Source organism: Olea europaea, unplaced genomic scaffold (assembly GCF_002742605.1).
Source record: "Olea europaea var. sylvestris unplaced genomic scaffold, O_europaea_v1 scaffold1618, whole genome shotgun sequence".
Classification (NCBI taxonomy): domain Eukaryota; kingdom Viridiplantae; phylum Streptophyta; class Magnoliopsida; order Lamiales; family Oleaceae; genus Olea; species Olea europaea.
Window position 1 is genome coordinate 153,906 of NW_019233817.1, and position 19,744 is coordinate 173,649.

Consider the following 19,744-nt stretch of genomic DNA (forward strand, 5'->3'; position numbering starts at 1 on the left):
TTCATTAAGCCATTGCCTGCTTCCACACTTTCTCCCTTAATGACCAAGATGTGCGTAAAGAACATTTACAGCACAACTTGAGGGGGACTATTACGAAACATTTGTATAGCTAAGGAGTTAGTTAAGAAGTCGGTTAGGAAGCTAGTTTATTCCATGCCAACTGTGAAGTCAGTTAGCCAGCTGGAAATTAGTTGGAGTTAGTTAGCATCTTCTCTTTTCTATTTATACTGAATGCGTACGTATAATTCAGAGACTTTTGGATAATCAATACAAATCATTCTTCAATTCTCTTTCAACTCTAACATGTTATTAGAGCATAATTGAGCTGCAATTTTTTTTTTTACATTTTTCAATTTAGAAATAGTATCTATAATTTCATTGTAATTCTGATCTACAATGGAGCAAAATCATTCAGAGAATGGTTCTGGTTCAAGGCCGGTTGTTAGCAAATCGACCATTGACGAACCTTCCAATCCATATTTCTTACACCACTCGAATAGCCCTGGGTTGGTGCAGCTCAGCAGCTCGTGGGAGGAAACTATGCCGCCTGGAGCCGTGCAATGACCAGTGCTTTGACCATTAAGAATAAGCTCTCGTTCATCGATGGATCCATGAAGGAACCGGATGCTTCTGATCAAGATCTGGTAAATTCGTGGATTAGAAATAACAATATGGTGATATCATGGATCCTTAATTCCGTTTCGAAGGACATATCAGCCAGCGTGATTTATGCTTCCACAGCTCATGAGATTTGGAACGATCTTAAGGAATGATTTCAACAAAATAATGGACTTCGAATTTTCCAGTTAAGAAGGGAACTGATGAATCTGATGCAAGATCAAAACACTGTAAGTGTGTTCTTCACTAAACTTAAATATATATTGGTCACAAATGATAATAATAATAAAATAACAATGCAATTTCGTGCAGATATTTTTCCTTTTTCAATTCAATTTATTCTTACTAGGCTTGGCAGCAAACTAACAAGTTGGTTTAATCTAAGTTGAGAGCCCTTTTGGCAAGGCTTGAGATTAAAAATTTGCTTCCAAACATGTTTGAATAATTTTTTTTTAATTGTTGACTGGCTAGAAGAGCTTTTAGAAGTTGAGCTAAGCTCTTCTCAAAAACCCCTAAATACGTATCCAGCCAAGTACTACCTGTATACCATTTATTAGGTACTTTTACCCAGCCATACCCGTATAACATTGTACACTTACCAGATTTATAGACTTGGCAGCAAATTTTGGTTTAATCTCAACTAAGAGCCAGCTTAAAGTTAAAAGCTACTTTTGAATAAAGTTAAAAGCTACTTTTGAAATTAAAAAAGTTATTTTTGAATATGTATAGATAATTTATAGGAAGTGTTGTCTAGCTAGAAAATCTTTTAGGAGAAGATAATTTAAGCTCTTCCACAAGAAGCAAAAGCTTGGCCAAACGGGACCTAGATACATATCCAGCCAAGCACTACCTGTATAACATTTATGTACTTATACCCAACCAAGTACCCGTACAACAACTGTACATTTAAAGAGTTAAGAAACTGTAAGACCATAAGAAAAGAGAATTCTACAAGAGGCCCAGAAGTCAAGAGGCAAAAAAACTATATTCACAAACCTGAATGCATTGAAACTAAAGAAACCTAGGATGCCATCACGGGTAATCGCGTGTGCCCTATAACAGCCTGGCGAAGTTGATGATACCCACTCCGGTAATGCTCGAGTGAGAAGCAAAGCTGCCTAATTGCTTCTCGTTTCTCTTCCGCCCCTTCCATAATAATTTCTTGCCTTTTCTCCACCTCTATTTCCAATTCTTTAACTCGTGAACGAAGATCTTCTGCCAGTTCACGTGCAGTGATCAATTCATCGTTCATTTTATCCACTCGGTCTTCTTTAGAATTAATCTCTGCAGAAAATTCAGCAAGTTTAGCATTAAGATTGTCTTTTTCAGCCATCAGTATCTCGTATTTCAGTTTCAGCTCATTGAGGCTTTTGTTTACTTCTTCTATGTGGTCATTTCTCTCGGTTATCTCTGCATTCAACTGCTCAACTTGAGCTCCAAGCATATTTTCCATCTCTTCTTTTCCAGCCTTGACTCGTCTAACGTCCTCCCCTAAGGTTTGGCAGCGTAAATCCAGTTCTTTCAGATTGTCCTCTAAATATGTTCGCTCCTTCACGGTTCTAGTTATTTCTGCTTGAAGTTGCTTGTTTTCTTCAGATAAGCTCTTATTAGCGTTCGATACTGCTTCCTTCAATCCTCTGATTTCTTGATCACGGTCAGCAAGATTGGATTTATACCTAGCAATCCGGTCTTGCAGCTTAGAAGCCTCTCTTTTCTCTCTCTCGACTTTAGTTTTCCATACTGAAACCTCCTTTTGAGCTGATTTAAGCTGATCTTGCAAAATTTGAATACGGGATTCTTTCCTTGTATGGTCCTGCATTGCACTGGCAACTTCCTTTTCCAGTTCACGAAGCTTCGCCCGTGTAATTCTCAGTTCTTCCTCAAGCGTCTGAATTTTGTTCACTGACTCCGAATCTTCCGCTTCTGATCCTTCTGCACTTTTCTGAAGCTCTCTAGTATGATATCTTTCAACTTCAACATCGGATTCCAAAACTTCAGCATCTTTCTGCCTTGTATCATTTGAATCTTCTAAAGATTTATACTTTTGAATCTCAATTGTCAGACGGCTGATTTCTTCTTGAAAGAGTAGTATCTTTTGCTTCGCAGCCCTCAATTCTTCTTCGCGTGCTACTAATTTAGCAAGAACTTCAGAATTTTCATCATCTGACTTCTTAACAGAGAGTTCCAAAATCTGTTTCTGCTGGGCCCGGAGTTTCTCTTTCATCTCACGGTGCTCAGCTTCCAACTCAATAATCCTCTGGCGCATCCCCTGATCCACATCGGTGCTCTGAGTACCCGAATAATTGTTAATAGAGGAATCATCTGATTCTGATTCAGAATCCTGTAGTGATGATTCATCGCCTTTAGTACAAATATCTGAACTATTTCCACTGTTGCCGAGAAAGAATTCAAAACCAGCCGCACGGGGCCCAGATTTACGTTGAGTTGGCCTTGGATCAAGAGACGGCACAGTAGAAGGTGGTTCAGATCCAACATCAGATATGCCAGAGCCCTGAGATTGAAGATCCGAAGGAATATTTTTTCGAAGTTCTCCAGTCACATTATCATAACGCTCGGCCAGTGACTGATATACACGATAAAACTCTTCAACAAGATTGATCAACTCTGGCCTCTTCTTGAAATACATTTCAACCTTTTTGGCAAATGAATCTGCATCCTCTTCTATGAGTTTCAACATCCTTTTGACACTATGGTCCATTTCTGGGATCAACAACCTTTTTGTCATTTTTTAGCTCGATACCATAATTCAAATCAAGACAATAAACAATAATCGAAATTGATAACCTAGGTCGATTGACACATCGTTTCTTCCAGATAAAGTTCGTATATTTAAAGGAGGAGGATTAAAAGTAAAGACTTCTATCATCTGCACTCTATGTAGTACATAGATTTTTTATTTTGCCATTTGCAAGAAACCATTCTACGATTAAAGCAAAAATCAAATTTAATACCTTGGAGATTTTCTTGTAGCCACTTGGAGTTTTTGGGACTAATGTGGCTATCCCACCACCAGGAATGTGATTTTTTCGATTCCAACCGCCTCATTTTGTTTGACTTAACCTAGATGGAAACGAGACTGACATAAAAATATACCACTAAAAATGTCATTGAAACTATGCCGAAAGGATTATGTACTTAGTTTATTACCTGGGTTGATGCCATTGTGCGAAGTGAACAAAATTCGATAGTTGATCCGAAGACTTGTAAAATGAAACAGAGTCGATTACCTGCAATCAAGCCAGGTCTGTGTTAATTAGATACAATATGTTAAAGATATAAGTCATCTATACATAAACTCTAAATTTGATGATGGCAATTACCAGGGGCGGAGCCAGGATTTTAGTTCAGTGCGGGCAAAAAAATTTTGACGACGAATGTCGAGGTTTTGGTCAAGGATTTAATGACGATAAAAAAATAAAACAATAGTACATCAATACTAAAAACGACATAATTTATATATTACACTTGTTCTTTGCGAGTTTTCATACTTTGATATCGTTGTATAATAACTTCATTATTGAACCTGAAAAATATATCTTTCTCCACATAAACAATTGCGCTATCATTCATCCACTGATCACCCAATTACTACTAGGAGTGGGAGTAATTCGAGATGTCAAATGAATCACAAATACTGGAAGCAACTCAAAAAATTAGTGCAATTCACAATTTCACAAAATCAATTCACAATCTCACAATTCAATATATACTATTTCCAAATACTTGGCAACTTGAACCTGTAATCACAGATTCCCAGAGAGCCAGAGCCCAGAGGCAACAATGAACTGGTGGTCCATTGGAAGTTTGTGCCGCTTCGAGCAATTAACGAACAAAGTGCTAATTTAATATGTTAAAAACAAAAAACAAAAAACAAATTATTATAATTTTCACAAATGGAAATAACCAAAAAAAAAATAAGGGAAAAAAAATTTGGGGCTTCGCCTTTTGCTTTCTGGAATCTGGCTTCTTCTTTTGTCGGCTCGGTTGGTTGGCGTTGGCACTTGGCGCCTTGGCGGAGCTGAGGATGTAAAGTCGGAGTCAGAGATGTGAGATGTCAAGATGAGAGCCTAGAGTAGGAGATATATAATAATGGACTGTCGGATAAGGAAAGGGAACGACGGTTGTACTGTTACGACTGTCGAAGACGACGGTTGACAGAGAGGGAAGGGAATGGCGGGCTTTGTCACAGGTGGAGAGGGAAGTGGGTGGCGAAGTGTGAAATCATCACAGACAAAGTCATGAAGGGTAGAATTTTTGAAATGAATGAATGGGTTTGGGTCAACAATTGATTCAATTGAATTTTGATATGAATAGGACTAAAACGGGTCATGACCTTGCACAATTGGGCTTCTCTCTCTATGTTGGATCGAGAATTGAGTTACTTGGTTAAACAAACAAACAAACCTCAAAAATTTTTGGCCCAAAATTCCAGTGGGGGCATCTGCCTGCACTGGACGTACAGTGGCTCCGCCCCTGGCAATTACCCTACCTTGAATATATTGATCCACCATCCATAACCATGTTAAGAATTAGAAGTATTTCTTGAAATCTAAAATTCAACAAACATATATGTTTTCTAAAAGCTTAAACTCTTTTTAGACAAGGTAGTTCTATGATATCAAAGACACAGTTCAAATATCTCAGCACAAGTTTGTTTTTTTTTTTAAAAACAAAGGAAATTTAGCCTAAGTATGAGTGTTAGACAACACTAATTTGGATTTTTTTTTTTTTTTTTTAAAAACAAAGGAAATTTAGCCTAAGTATGAGTGTTAGACAACACTAATTTGGATTTTTTTTTTTTTTTTTTAATGGCCGTGGTGTACGAGCCAACTTACGCACACATCGACTAATCCCACGAACTCCTGAAATTTATAACTGAATACTCACCTCAATAGCCCTGAGAGGATTCGATCTAATAACCATTGAAGAGCACACCCAACCTGACTACTGAGCTACTTGATAGTTCATCCATTCTTAAAATTTTGAACCAATATAATACCAATAAATAAATAATAATAATAAGCCAGAAAGTTCATAATGAACAATAATTTATGACAAAAGGGCCAAACCAGTAGGCCTAATAAAGAAGTGAGTTGAGAATGGAGCCCCGATAATAAAGCATAGGATTAGTCTGGAACCGCAAATAATACAAGGAATGAAGGAAATAAAACCCAAAAAAAAATAAAAAAATAAAAAAATAATTATATATGTCTAGAGAGAGAATAGATATCAAGACAGACAAGCCTGAAGTTTGGGAATAACGCTCCTTGGACGGGGGCAATGGCAGGGATGGGGTGACTGAGAGCAATGACAGGTGTTGTGTTTTTCTCCCCAAAGTATTCAATCATGACATGTGTCACCATATGTCATCGAGTGTGTCGCTGCAGCAAGATTGGCAGCAGAGCAGTAAAGTCATGGTCTTCCCGTCATATTCTTGACTGAATATTATTTTATTTAATAATTGAGAAAAAGGAAAAATAGAATCATATTCGTATGAAATTTATGTTTTACGGAATTATTACAGTTATGTCTGAAAAGGGATGAATTCAAAAGGTTTTATTCTTTGAAAAAAAAAAAAAAAAAGAGAATGGTTTCACTGAAAAGGAAGAGGAAATGCCACCCCACAACACAACAGAATTCAGTGAACATGTGATGTGGGCTAAAGTAATTACTGAAGGTATATTGTAAAGGTCATATATGTCACTTAAAGAGGCCATTAATCTACCACATCAACTTGTTTGGGCCCATTGTACATAAATTTTACAATATATACAATTATTTCATAAATACAATTATTATAATTATTTCGTCCCCTCCACCGACACCTCCCCTATCCCTACTATCATCTATAATGATTTTAATGAAATATTTGTGTACATCCCCACCCTTTCACTGCTACCCTCCCAATCACCATTTTTGCCACCATTTTTGCCACTGTCTAGGGCTTCCATCGTCTATCGATTGTATCTCCTTGAATATGACTCTGACCCTCTTCCTCAATCAACGATGTCAACTTAGTGAGCACTTTAAACTGACATATTAACATTTCACCGAGTAAAAGACCATACATCGAGTTTTCGAAATGATGTACAACATAAAATCACAAATGAATATATATACCTCAAGATCGTCAATGAGAGCTGATAACTGTCAGCTCTGTCCCATGGATAATTGTTGAATGTATCAATGTCATCAACAACCTCTAAATGAAATATATCGATCGACGTCTTCTTGTGATGACACTTCAGTATGCTCTCTACGATATAAACATCATCCCCAATTTCAACTTATCAAACATATTGTCGCATTCCTTGAATATGTCTCCTAACTGTGTCATTGTTACTTTACTTAATTAAATCGTTTGTCTAATATTTAATTGTTAGTTATTTATTTAAATTGTTCGTTTAAATTATTTATTTAGTATTTAAATGTGTATTTAAATTATTTATTTTAATTGTTTAGTTGTTTATTTAATATTTATTTTAATTGTTAATTGAATGTTTAACTGTTTGTTTTAATTGTTAATTATTTATTTCAATTGTTTATTTAATATTTAATTATTTATTTTTATTATTTATATTTATGGTTCATTTAAATTATTTATTTATTACTTAAATGCTATTTATTTATTTCAATTGTTTACAGAAATTGTTTAATTACTTATTTTTTATTTTTTATATTTATTGTTCATTTAAATTATTTATTTAATATTTAAATGCTAATTATTTATTTCAATTATTTATTTAATATTTAATTACTTATTTAAACTATTTTTTATTATTTATATTTATTTGTTATTTATGTTAAGTAATTATTTTTATTGCTTAATTAATATTTAATTTATTTCTTTATTGAATTTATTTCAATTAGTTATTTATCATTTCAATTAGTTTATTATTTCAATTAGTTATTTATTATTTACTTAAATAAAAATATACATAAATAATTAACATAATTCATAAAATATTTAAATAAATAATAAAGTATAAAATACATAATTATATATTAAACAAATAATATATATAAATGTACCTAATGTCACCGTTAGTCGTAGATCCCATAGAGTCTCTAGACCTCCCTCATATCTAAAAGACTTCCATTGCAATTTACTTTCATCCAATTCTCCAAATTCAAAAACTTCTCGTCACCATATTGGCCAATATCTCTCTTATGATAAATTGTCTACTCCCTATTGCCAATTCATATTAAATATCTCCTCTCAGTCTGAACCTCAATACTTCCATCAAGCAATAAATTTCATCATAGGCCTGATGCCATGAAGCTCGAGCTGGAAGCCAAGAACTCAATCAAACTGGGTCCCTTATTCCTTTATCGGCTGGAAAGCACACAATAGGCTGTAAATGGGGTTTCAAGAAAAAAATATAATTCTGATGGCTCCTTGGAAAGACACAAGGAACGCCTTGTCGCTAAAGGCTTTACACGACAAAAGGGGTTAGATTATTTTGATACATTCTCTCCAGTAGCTAAAATTGTTTTTGTCAAAGTCATGATTGCTCTTGCAGCCTATAATAAGTGGCACTTGGTCCAACTAGATGTGAACAATATCTTCTTAAATGGGGACTTTTTTGAGGAGGTTTACATGGACCTTCCCCTTGGCTGCGACCTTATTAAACCTCTCAAACATGGGGAGAAATTGGTGTTTAAGTTGCATAAATCGATATATGGTCTTAAGCAAGCTTCGAGACAATGGAATTCCAAATTCTCTCATGCCCTCATCCAGTATGGTTTCATCCAATCTAAAGAAGATTATTCTCTCTTCACAAAAGGGTCAGGTGATAGCTTTGTAGCCTTATTGGTGTATGTTGATGATATAGTCATTATCGGTCCCAATATTCAGGTGATTAATGAGTTGAAGGAATTTTTACATTCTCAATTCAAACTCAAAGATTTGGGATGCTTAAAGTTCTTCTTGGGAATTGAAATTGCCTGAGCATCAACAGCAATTACCATCTCACAAAGAAATTATACATTGCAACTGATTGAAGATGCAGGTTATTTGGATTGCAAGCCAGTCAACAGTCCTATGGATTCAAAGATTAATCTCAGTGCAGATGATGGAGACTTGTTATCGAACGCATCTCATTATTGAAAACTGATTGGAAGACTGATATATTTGACTCTTACTAGGCCAAACATCATATTTGCAATACACAATATAAGTCAATACATGTCTCGGCCAAGGCTACCCAATCTCAAAGCAGTACATCACCTTCTTTGCTACTTGAAAGGGAGTCCTGTCAAGGCCTTCATTTTCCTTCTAACTTACCTTTAGGCTTTGATTCCTCCATCAAGATTCGAGCTTTCTCTAATGCTGCCTGGGGATCATGCATTGACACATGAAAGTGCACCACTGGGTTTTGCGTCTTCATTGGCGAATCATTAGTTTCTTGGATATCTAAACGCCAATCTACCATCCCTCATTCCTCAGCTAAAGCAGAATATGTTGACCTAATGGTTGACTTCTTATTTTGATTATCACAAACAAATTGCGTTTGATCTTAACAAATTGAATTTAAGTGATTGATAGTGTTATTGCAAATTTATGACACAAAAGATCTAGATCGAGAATCATGCAACCTTAGCACAAAATGATAAACACACAAGCAAGATTGAAGATTCACGAACGAGGAAATGGAAATCGAGCTTTCACGCACAAAATCGCATTGGATGAAGAAATTGAGGACATTAGCTATAGATGCATTTCTATACTCAAATGTAAAGGTAAAACACTTTAATATTTTACATCAATTATAGCTCAAAAAAATTTTATGCACAAGGATTATCATGACAAACTTTACTTGTATAAAAATTATTTTTAAAACATAAGTAATTTGACTTTCACAATTAAATCTTTATGAAAGTACTTATCTATATGAAGTATATAAGAAAACCCTTCAAGTACCTTAAAGAACATTTTTCACGAAGAAGGAAAAATTCGATGGGCAAAACAATTGCCCATCCGAACGTCCGGATGGGGTGTTCAACGGTCGGATTTTTTACCGTTTGGCAAACGGCTAGTTATCCGTCCGGATACCAGGCAAACATCCGAATCACTTGTCTGCATCTTCTGTTTGAATACCACTCTTTCTACATCTTTTAAAACAAGAATTCTAAAGCATTAAAGAGAGTTATTTATTGATCTTATCTACCTTGTTTTTCAATCTTTAAGAGATCAAAATATTTATTTGTTGAAAATTTTTTTGAGTGAGTAACTTTTTGAAAATCATACATCTCAATAAAAGTTATTTCACACAACACTTGAGCTATATTCTTTGTGATTTATCGAAATGTTGTGCATAATTCTCTCTTAATATTTCGTTGTGTTCATATCATTTGTTAAGTGAGAAGCTTTTCAATTGTGACTTTAATTTTCTTGTTCATTGAATTGTGGGTCGTGTTAAGGTCTCGAAAAGCTCAACGTGTAAATAGATCGGTGCTCCTTAATTGTAAGTCACCGAAAGCATTGTAAGGGTTGGATTGCACCATAAGTCTTTCAAAGATAGTGAAAAAGTCTTTGCTCGTGACGGAGAGCTTGGTAACAGGGGACGTAGATTGTGATTGGATTGAACATCCTTATTACATCGTTTGCACTCTCTTTTTCCTTTCTCTTATTACTTTTGTGTTATTTTGTTTATTCATAATTATTTGCTTAAATTTACATTTATTTTCAAAAAAGTTTCAAATAACCAATTCACCCCCTCTTGGTTACTTGTTCTTGGACTTTCAGAATATAGGGCTCTTGCAGTTATTGTTAGCGAAATAGTTTTGGATCAAACAGTTGCTGATGGACTTTCAAGTTGCTAGCACTTCTCTAGCAATAATATACTGTGACAATGTTGCTGCAATACTGGTTGCAAATAATCCAATTTTCCACGAGCAGACGAAACACATTGAGATCGATTGCCTTCATTCGTGACAAGATCATACCTAGAGCAATTAAACTACTTCAGATCAGATCACAGCACCAACTTGCTGATGCATTCATTAAGCCATTGCCTGCTTCCACACTTTCTCCCTTAATGACCAAGATGTGCGTAAAGAACATTTACAGCACAACTTGAGGGGGACTATTACGAAACATTTGTATAGCTAAGGAGTTAGTTAAGAAGTCGGTTAGGAAGCTAGTTTATTCCATGCCAACTGTGAAGTCAGTTAGCCAGCTGGAAATTAGTTGGAGTTAGTTAGCATCTTCTCTTTTCTATTTATACTGAATGCGTACGTATAATTCAGAGACTTTTGGATAATCAATACAAATCATTCTTCAATTCTCTTTCAACTCTAATATGGTATTAGAGGATAATTGAGCTGCAATTTTTTTAAAAATTTTTCAATTTAGAAATAGTATCTATAATTTCATTGTAATTCTGATCTACAATGGAGCAAAATCAATCAGAGAATGGTTCTGGTTCAAGGCCGGTTGTTAGCAAATCGACCATTGACGAACCTTCCAATCCATATTTCTTACACCACTCGAATAGCCCTGGGTTGGTGCAGCTTAGCAGGTCGTGGGAGAAAACTATGCCGCCTGGAGCCGTGCAATGACCATTCTTTGACCATTAAGAATAAGCTCTTGTTCATCGATGGATCCATGAAGGAACTGGAGCCGTGCAATGACCATTGCTTTGACCATTAAGAATAAGCTCTCGTTCATCGATGGATCCATGAAGGAACCGGATGCTTCTGATCAAGATCTGGTAAATTCGTGGATTAGAAATAACAATATGGTGATATCATGGATCCTTAATTCCGTTTCGAATGACATATCAGCCAGCGTGATCTATGCTTCCACAGCTCATGAGATTTGGAACGATCTTAAGGAATGATTTCAACAAAATAATGGACCTCGAATTTTCCAGTTAAGAAGGGAACTGATGAATCTGATGCAAGATCAAAACACTGTAAGTGTGTTCTTCACTAAACTTAAATATATATTGGTCACAAAATGATAATAATAATAAAATAACAATGCAATTTCGTCCAGATATTTTTCCTTTTTCAATTCAATTTATTCTTGCTAGACTTGGCAGCAAACTAACAAGTTGGTTTAATCTCAGTTGAGAGCCCTTTTGGCAAGGCTTGAGATTAAAAATTTGCTTCCAAACATGTTTGAATAATTTTTTTTTAATTGTTGACTGGCTAGAAGAGCTTTTAGAAGTTGAGCTAAGCTCTTCTCAAAAACCCCTAAATACGTATCCAGCCAAGTACTACCTGTATACCATTTATTAGGTACTTTTACCCAGCCATACCCGTATAACATTGTACACTTACCAGATTTACAGACTTGGCAGCAAATTTTGGTTTAATCTCAACTAAGAGCCAGCTTAAAGTTAAAAGCTACTTTTGAATAAAGTTAAAAGCTACTTTTGAAATTAAAAAAGTTATTTTTGAATACGTATAGATAATTTATAGGAAGTGTTGTCTAGCTTGAAAATCTTTTAGGAGAAGATAATTTAAGCTCTTCCACAAGAAGCAGAAGCTTGGCCAAACGGGACCTAGATACATATCCAGCCAAGCACTACCTGTATAACATTTATGTACTTATACCCAGCCAAGTACCCGTACAACAACTGTACATTTAAAGAGTTAAGAAACTGTAAGACCATAAGAAAAGAGAATTCTACAAGAGGCCTAGAAGTCAAGAGGCAAAAAAACTATATTCACAAACCTGAATGCATTGAAACTAAAGAAACCTAGGATGCCATCACAGGTAATCGCGTGTGCCCTATAACAGCCTGGCGAAGTTGATGATACCCACTCCGGTAATGCTCGAGTGAGAAGCAAAGCTGCCTAATTGCTTCTCGTTTCTCTTCCGCCCCTTCCATAATAATTTCTTGCCTTTTCTCCACCTCTATTTCCAATTCTTTAACTCGTGAACGAAGATCTTCTGCCAGTTCACGTGCAGTGATCAATTCATCGTTCATTTTATCCACTCGGTCTTCTTTAGAATTTATCTCTGCAGAAAATTCAGCAAGTGTAGCATTAAGATTGTCTTTTTCAGCCATCAGTATATCGTATTTCAGTTTCAGCTCATTGAGGCTTTTGTTTAATTCTTCTATGTGGTCATTTCTCTCGGTTATCTCTGCATTCAACTGCTCAACTTGAGCTCCAAGCATATTTTCCATCTCTTCTTTTCCAGCCTTGACTCGTCTAACGTCCTCCCCTAAGGTTTGGCAGCGTAAATCCAGTTCTTTCAGATTGTCCTCTAAATAAGTTCGCTCCTTCACGGTTCTAGTTATTTCTGCTTGAAGTTGGTTGTTTTCTTCAGATAAGCTCTTATTAGCGTTCGATACTGCTTCCTTCAATCCTCTGATTTCTTGATCACGGTCAGCAAGATTGGATTTATACCTAGCAATCCGGTCTTGCAGCTTAGAAGCCTCTCTTTTCTCTCTCTCGACTTTAGTTTTCCATACTGAAACCTCCTTTTGAGCTGATTTAAGCTGATCTTGCAAAATTTGAATACGGGATTCTTTCCTTGTATGGTCCTGCATTGCACTGGCAACTTCCTTTTCCAGTTCACGAAGCTTCGCCCGTGTAATTCTCAGTTCTTCCTCAAGCGTCTGAATTTTGTTCACTGACTCCGAATCTTCCGCTTCTGATCCTTCTGCACTTTTCTGAAGCTCTCTAGTATGATATCTTTCAACTTCAACATCGGATTCCAAAACTTCAGCATCTTTCTGCCTTGTATCATTTGAATCTTCTAAAGATTTATACTTTTGAATCTCAATTGTCAGACGGCTGATTTCTTCTTGAAAGAGTAGTATCTTTTGCTTCGCAGCCCTCAATTCTTCTTCGCGTGCTACTAATTTAGCAAGAACTTCAGAATTTTCATCATCTGACTTCTTAACAGAGAGTTCCAAAATCTGTTTCTGCTGCGTCCGGAGTTTCTCTTTCATCTCACGGTGCTCAGCTTCCAACTCAATAATCCTCTGGGGCATCCCCTGATCCACATCGGTGCTCTGAGTACCCGAATAATTGTTAATAGAGGAATCATCTGATTCTGATTCAGAATCCAGTAGTGATGATTCATCGCCTTTAGTACAAAAATCTGAACTATTTCCACTGTTGCCGAGAAAGAATTCAAAACCAGCCGCACGGGGCCCAGATTTACGTTGAGTTGGCCTTGGATCAGGAGACGGCACAGTAGAAGGTGGTTCAGATCCAATATCAGATATGCCAGAGCCCTGAGATTGAAGATCCGAAGGAATATTTTTTCGAAGTTCTCCAGTCACATTATCATAACGCTCGGCCAGTGACTGATATACACGATAAAACTCTTCAACAAGATTGATCAACTCCGGCCTCTTCTTGAAATACATTTCAACCTTTTTGGCAAATGAATCTGCATCCTCTTCTATGAGTTTCAACATCCTTTTGACACTATGGTCCATTTCTGGGATCAACAACCTTTTTGTCATTTTTTAGCTCGATACCATAATTCAAATCAAGACAATAAACAATAATCGAAATTGATAACCTAGGTCGATTGACACATCGTTTCTTCCAGATAAAGTTCGTATATTTAAAGGAGGAGGATTAAAAGTAAAGACTTCTATCATCTGCACTCTATGTAGTACATAGATTTTTTATTTTGCCATTTGCAAGAAACCATTCTACGATTAAAGCAAAAATCAAATTTAATACCTTGGAGATTTTCTTGTAGCCACTTGGAGTTTTTGGGACTAATGTGGCTATCCCACCACCAGGAATGTGATTTTTTCGATTCCAACCGCCTCATTTTGTTTGACTTAACCTAGATGGAAACGAGACTGACATAAAAATATACCACTAAAAATGTCATTGAAACTATGCCGAAAGGATTATGTACTTAGTTTATTACCTGGGTTGATGCCATTGTGCGAAGTGAACAAAATTCGATAGCTGATCCGAAGACTTGTAAAATGAAACAGAGTCGATTACCTGCAATCAAGCCAGGTCGGTGTTAATTAGATACAATATGTTAAAGATATAAGTCATCTATACATAAACTCTAAATTTGATGATGGCAATTACCCTACCTTGAATATATTGATCCACTATCCATAACCATGTTAAGAATTAGAAGTATTTCTTGAAATCTAAAATTCAACAAACACATGTGTTTTCTAAAAGCTTAAACTCTTTTTAGACAAGGTAGTTCTATGATATCAAGAGTTCAAATATCTCAGCACACGTCTGTTTTTTTTTTTTAAAAGGGAATTTAGCCTACGTATGAGTGTTAGACAACAATAATTAAAAAAAAAAAAAAAACAAATCCATTCTTAATTTTTTTTTTTTTTTAATGGCCGTGGTGTACGAGCCAATTTACGCACACCTCAACTAATCCCACGAACTCCTGAAGTTTACAACTGAGTACTCATCTCAATGACCTGAAAGGATTCGAACTAATAACCATTGAAGAGCAAACCTAATACGTGACTACTGAGCTACCCTATCAGGTTCATCCATTCTTAAAATTTTGAACCAATATAATACCAAAAGATAAATAATAATAAACCAGAAAGTTCTTAATGAACAATAATTTATGACAAAAGGGCCAGAAAAGGGCCAAACCAGTAGGCCTAATAAAGAAGTGAGTTGACAATGGAGCCCCAATAATAAAGCATAGGATTAGTCTGGAACCGCAAATAATACAAGGAATGAAGGAAATAAAACCTGAAGAAGCTGATGCTTGATTAGTATTGTTTTGCCCAAAAAAAAAAAAAAAAAAAAAAATAATTATATATGTCTAGAGAGAATAGATATCAAGACAGACAAGCCTGAAGTTTGGGAATAACGCTCCTTCGACGGGGGCAATGGCAGGGATGGGGTGACTGAGAGCAATGACAGGTGTTGTGTTTTTTTTCCCCCAAAGTATTCAATCATGACATGTGTCACCATATGTCATCGAGCGTGTCGCTGCAGCAAGATTGGCAGCAGAGCAGTAAAGTCATGGTCTTCCCGTCATATTCTTGACTGAATATTATTTTATTTAATAATTGAGAAAAAGGAAAAATAGAATCATATTCGTATGAAATTTATGTTTTACGGAATTATTACAGTTATGTCTGAAAAGGGATGAATTCAAAAGGTTTTATTCTTTGAAAAAAAAAAAAAAAAGAGAGAATGGTTTCACTGAAAAGGAAGAGGAAATGCCACCCCACAACACAACAGAATTCAGTGAACATGTGATGTGGGCTAAAGTAATTACTGAAGGTATATTGTAAAGGTCATATATGTCACTTAAAGAGGCCATTAATCTACCACATCAACTTGTTTGGGCCCATTGTACATTGTAGCTCAAAATATATTTTGAAATAGTATTTTGACACCAAATTTTTTATAAAAAAATAAAAATAAAAAATTGCGATTTTATGTAATATTATTTTATCAAAAAATATGTGATTGAAAATAAGAGAAAAAATTGTATTTTAAAAATAATAAGAATCGCTAATAACAATTAATACAATTCAAGAAAAAATCCACTAAAACAATTAGAAAAACGCAAACGCTACTGTTTTCTTCAATTTCAATTTCCCAGATTTTCCACAGAGAGAGAGAGAGAGCTGAGTTCTTACCTCAGATCAGAATATACTTTTGCAGAGAAAAAGGCTTCTGGGCACTGAGAAAGATGTGGGATTTCTATCAGTTTTCAGCCCACAAAAAGAAATAAATTCTCCAAATAAAATGAAAATAAATACAACCGTGGATACAAAGCTCACATTTTTATTACAGGAAGTACAAATATTGAAGAAAAAACAGAAAAGAAAAATGGAGAAAAGGATCTGATACTTTGTGGAATATAATATAAGAAGAGAAGAGGCAATAGAGACAAATTTGGAAAAACCCNGACTTAAAATTGGAGGGAAAACCGTCAAACCACTTAACAATTGTATCCAATTTAACTGAAAATCGCCATTCGTTTTAAAGTCCACATTGACAATTTGATCAAGTGGAGACACAAATTCACACATTTAAATTGGTTAGGGACTCAAAACCTCACTTTTAAAGGTTGGAGACTATGATTACACCACGTAAAAAAAGTTGGGAAGCCCATCTCTAATTTTCTCATACTTTTATAACCTTAAAATCCCTGCAGAATTTCTCTATTTTTCAACTGCTATATTCATATTCATATACATTACATTATCTTCACATACTCGAATTTTATATCCTAATGATATGGAAGTAACAAAAAGATGACTTTAATATGTTCACTATAACATAAATAGGTTTTATAGATCACAAAAACCAACTTAAGAACATATAAAAATTATGAGAATAAATGACTTTCTTACGCAACAGGAGAGGTCCTCCTGGTACAGGTAACATGACAAGTCTCAGGATATTTCGGGTTCATGCTTCTATCACAATACAATGAGCATAATCGTGATAAGCTCATAGAATAAACTTACATTGATAAAAAAAAGATGCAAACCAGCAAAATATACCTGACATACCTAACCAATCAAGCAATCGAACAATAATCTTTTTCCTACGCCCACCATACAGCAATTTTGAAGGTAAGCCCATTCAAATGCGATTTGACCCAAATAACATAAAGTGATGACCTCAGAGAATTCCATTACAATACGTCACAAACCATACAGCAGAATCAGCAGTGCATTAATGCAATATTGAATGGTACATATTCCTCCTACAATTTCACTTTTATTCTGGAATTCAACGGCATCATGAAAGAAACTCGCTGCAACATGCATGTGCAAGCAACCAAAGGAAAAAAAGTTCACCCACTAAACATCATCCTAAATTGCTACACGCATTATTAAGAATGACCCGTCAAAACGAAAGATTTCCAAAGCTAATTTCGACTAAAAGATCAAACAGAAGACTAAGCTCCAGCATAACATGTTACAGTACGCATTTGCAGCAAAATGGTTGCACTAAGCAAAGCCTAAAATTTTCACAAAGCACCTTGACCTGAGTATACAAATTAGAAAAATAAACTTACTTCCTCATACTCATAATCCCTATCACTTCCATCCCATGGATATTGTTGAAGAACAATCCCCTCTCCCTCTTCATCCTCTCCAATATCTGAAATTGGGGAAAACATAACTTAATTGTTAAGAGAAGCTTCACAACCCAATTAACAGAAGACAAAACAATGTAAGACATAAAACAATGTAGCCTCAAATAAAAAAGCAGTTATAAACAAACATCTCACCATCCAAATCATCTCCTAAATTCTCTTTCTCATCACTTAGAAGATCGGTATGAACCTGCAACAGTTCAAAACGATGTTAATAACAAATAATTGCTCGAAAATAATTTTTTAACGCAGGATCTCAGACAATATGATAAAACCACTAACCGGTTTCTTCTTCTTCTTTTTCAGACCAGCAAATGAAGTTTCAAGGCCATCAGAAACTGCAGAATTCAGTAAACATACACAGCATCATAGCACAACTGCGGCCCAATAAAAACATGGAAAGGGAACAATGTACAGGAAATCATGAACATTAGATTGCTGAGTTAATTTACAAGAACAAGAGATTGCTGAATTTATTTACCAGACAGGCTCTCAGTTTTCTCAGCCAGATTATCAACAGACTCTTCTTCTGCAGGATCTTGAATCACGACCTTCTTCTTCTTCTTCTTCTTTGTAGGGTCAAAAGGAGCAATCTGCAATAACAAAACAATTGATCTGAGTCCTTGGAATATTCAAATTCCGCAGGGATAAAGAGATCTGTATTTTTAACTACTATTCCAAGAACCTTTCTAGGACAAATCAGTTTCTTCAGAAAACTGAACTGACAAGAAATCAAGCAAATCAAAGTGTCCAATACCTCTTTTACCCTGACTAATTCTCATTACTTCACTTTATTGGAATCACTTAGAAACTTTCTGATCCAAAAGAATCAAAAAAATGATATTATTTCCACTTCGCAACTTTCATAATTTTATTCACACCATTTTCGTATTCCGGTGTTGCTGAACACACTTAGCACACAGAAGAATATTTTCGTCCCCGTACATATAAGGTTAATCACTTTATTCATATATAAAAACATATACAATCAATACAGATAGCAAGCATATGAAACCCTCCACATTACCAAGAACATAAATCTTGATAATTATTAGCAGTAATTTACAAATAATGTCATTATAATACCCACCCAGAGTAAAAGAAATACAATTATACGAGTTCTAGTGTGAAAAGAATGAGAAAGTTGCCGGTACAGCATCGTAAAACTATAACATGAGATAAGACACTTACATCCCCTGCCTCTTCCTTAACCTCCTTAACTTCGTTTTGATTTTCCTCGTCAGCCATGGTTGTGCTTGGATCTGCAACATATATAAAAAAACCTAAATCAAATTCAAAATCCCGTAATATAACATTATCAGAAAAATTTAACGCTGTCAAAAATCAAAACCCCAACGCAAAATAATATATGGATAGAAAAAAAAAATATTTCGATAATAGGAGTATTTCTTTCAAGTTTACAGATTCAGAAGAAGCGAAAACCTAGAAAATGGAATGGATTGAAGAGAAATGGAAATTACCTTGACGAAGAATGGGGATTCTGCTTTTTTCGCTGTTCTGCGGCGGACTCGGTCGATATAGGGTTTATCTTGGCCCTAATGCCTATATTCGAAATTCTATAATATGGTGGGCTGGGCTTATCTTAGTTATGGGCTGTCAGAAAATCCAGCCCAAGGTGTCGACAAAAGCCTTTAGACCATTATCTCCATGGACTGTTTTTTCTTTTTCAAGAGGAAATTACACAAAATCATATCATTAAAATCCTAGATTCTAAAAGTTAACATTTCAAAAATCAGAAATTTCATTTTAAGTAATATTTTTACAAAATAAATATTTCTACTCACAAACCCTAATTCTCTCTCTCACATTTCTCCATTCTACCTCAAAATAATCGTTGCCTCGCTGATATAAAAATAATAATAATAATAAAAAACACATGTCGCCTCCTCTCTCTCTCTCTCTCAATCCTTCCCTAGCAACACAACTTCGATGTTGGAGGCATGATCACCCTTCAAACCAGTGGAGTTGAAGCGCAGAGTTCCCACTCTCCCTCTCGCTCTCTGTCTCTCTACATTTCCTCCCACAAGCAGCACA

General features: G+C 35.3%; 3 protein-coding genes across 14 annotated transcripts; all 3 read right to left on the reverse strand.

Annotated features, from left to right (window-relative positions):
- Positions 1-261: 261 nt before the first annotated feature.
- LOC111377184 (protein NETWORKED 4A-like) lies at positions 262-5,979 on the reverse strand. 5 transcript variants are annotated; one of them, XM_023000244.1, is made up of 4 exons: positions 3,787-3,866; positions 3,591-3,699; positions 1,615-3,339; positions 262-827 (listed from the first exon to the last, which is right to left on the reverse strand). In XM_023000244.1, the coding sequence occupies exons 1-3, from the start codon at positions 3,799-3,801 to the stop codon at positions 1,640-1,642; spliced, it is 1,824 nt and encodes a 607-aa protein (XP_022856012.1). In that variant the 5' UTR covers positions 3,802-3,866; the 3' UTR covers positions 262-827; positions 1,615-1,639. The 5 variants fall into 5 exon arrangements, with proteins under 5 accessions (XP_022856012.1, XP_022856017.1, XP_022856016.1 ...); XM_023000249.1 differs by lacking the exon at positions 262-827 and adding an exon at positions 5,884-5,979 and having other exon boundaries at positions 1,453-3,339; XM_023000248.1 differs by lacking the exon at positions 262-827 and adding an exon at positions 4,377-5,371 and having other exon boundaries at positions 1,453-3,339.
- Positions 5,980-11,004: 5,025 nt separating this feature from the next.
- LOC111377182 (protein NETWORKED 4A-like) lies at positions 11,005-16,485 on the reverse strand. 8 transcript variants are annotated; one of them, XM_023000239.1, is made up of 6 exons: positions 16,359-16,485; positions 16,215-16,258; positions 15,413-15,555; positions 14,498-14,577; positions 14,302-14,410; positions 12,164-14,050 (listed from the first exon to the last, which is right to left on the reverse strand). In XM_023000239.1, the coding sequence occupies exons 4-6, from the start codon at positions 14,510-14,512 to the stop codon at positions 12,351-12,353; spliced, it is 1,824 nt and encodes a 607-aa protein (XP_022856007.1). In that variant the 5' UTR covers positions 14,513-14,577; positions 15,413-15,555; positions 16,215-16,258; positions 16,359-16,485; the 3' UTR covers positions 12,164-12,350. The 8 variants fall into 8 exon arrangements, with proteins under 8 accessions (XP_022856010.1, XP_022856007.1, XP_022856005.1 ...); XM_023000242.1 differs by lacking the exon at positions 15,413-15,555 and adding an exon at positions 11,005-11,537 and having other exon boundaries at positions 12,326-14,050; positions 16,215-16,479; XM_023000237.1 differs by lacking the exon at positions 15,413-15,555.
- A 713-nt stretch (positions 16,486-17,198) lies between these two features.
- Positions 17,199-19,249, reverse strand: LOC111377185 (eukaryotic translation initiation factor 2 subunit beta-like). Its single transcript, XM_023000250.1, has 6 exons — positions 19,171-19,249; positions 18,881-18,951; positions 18,171-18,282; positions 17,972-18,027; positions 17,825-17,879; positions 17,199-17,694 (listed from the first exon to the last, which is right to left on the reverse strand). The coding sequence occupies exons 2-6, from the start codon at positions 18,935-18,937 to the stop codon at positions 17,591-17,593; spliced, it is 384 nt and encodes a 127-aa protein (XP_022856018.1). The 5' UTR covers positions 18,938-18,951; positions 19,171-19,249; the 3' UTR covers positions 17,199-17,590.
- Between the last annotated feature and the right edge of the window lie 495 nt (positions 19,250-19,744).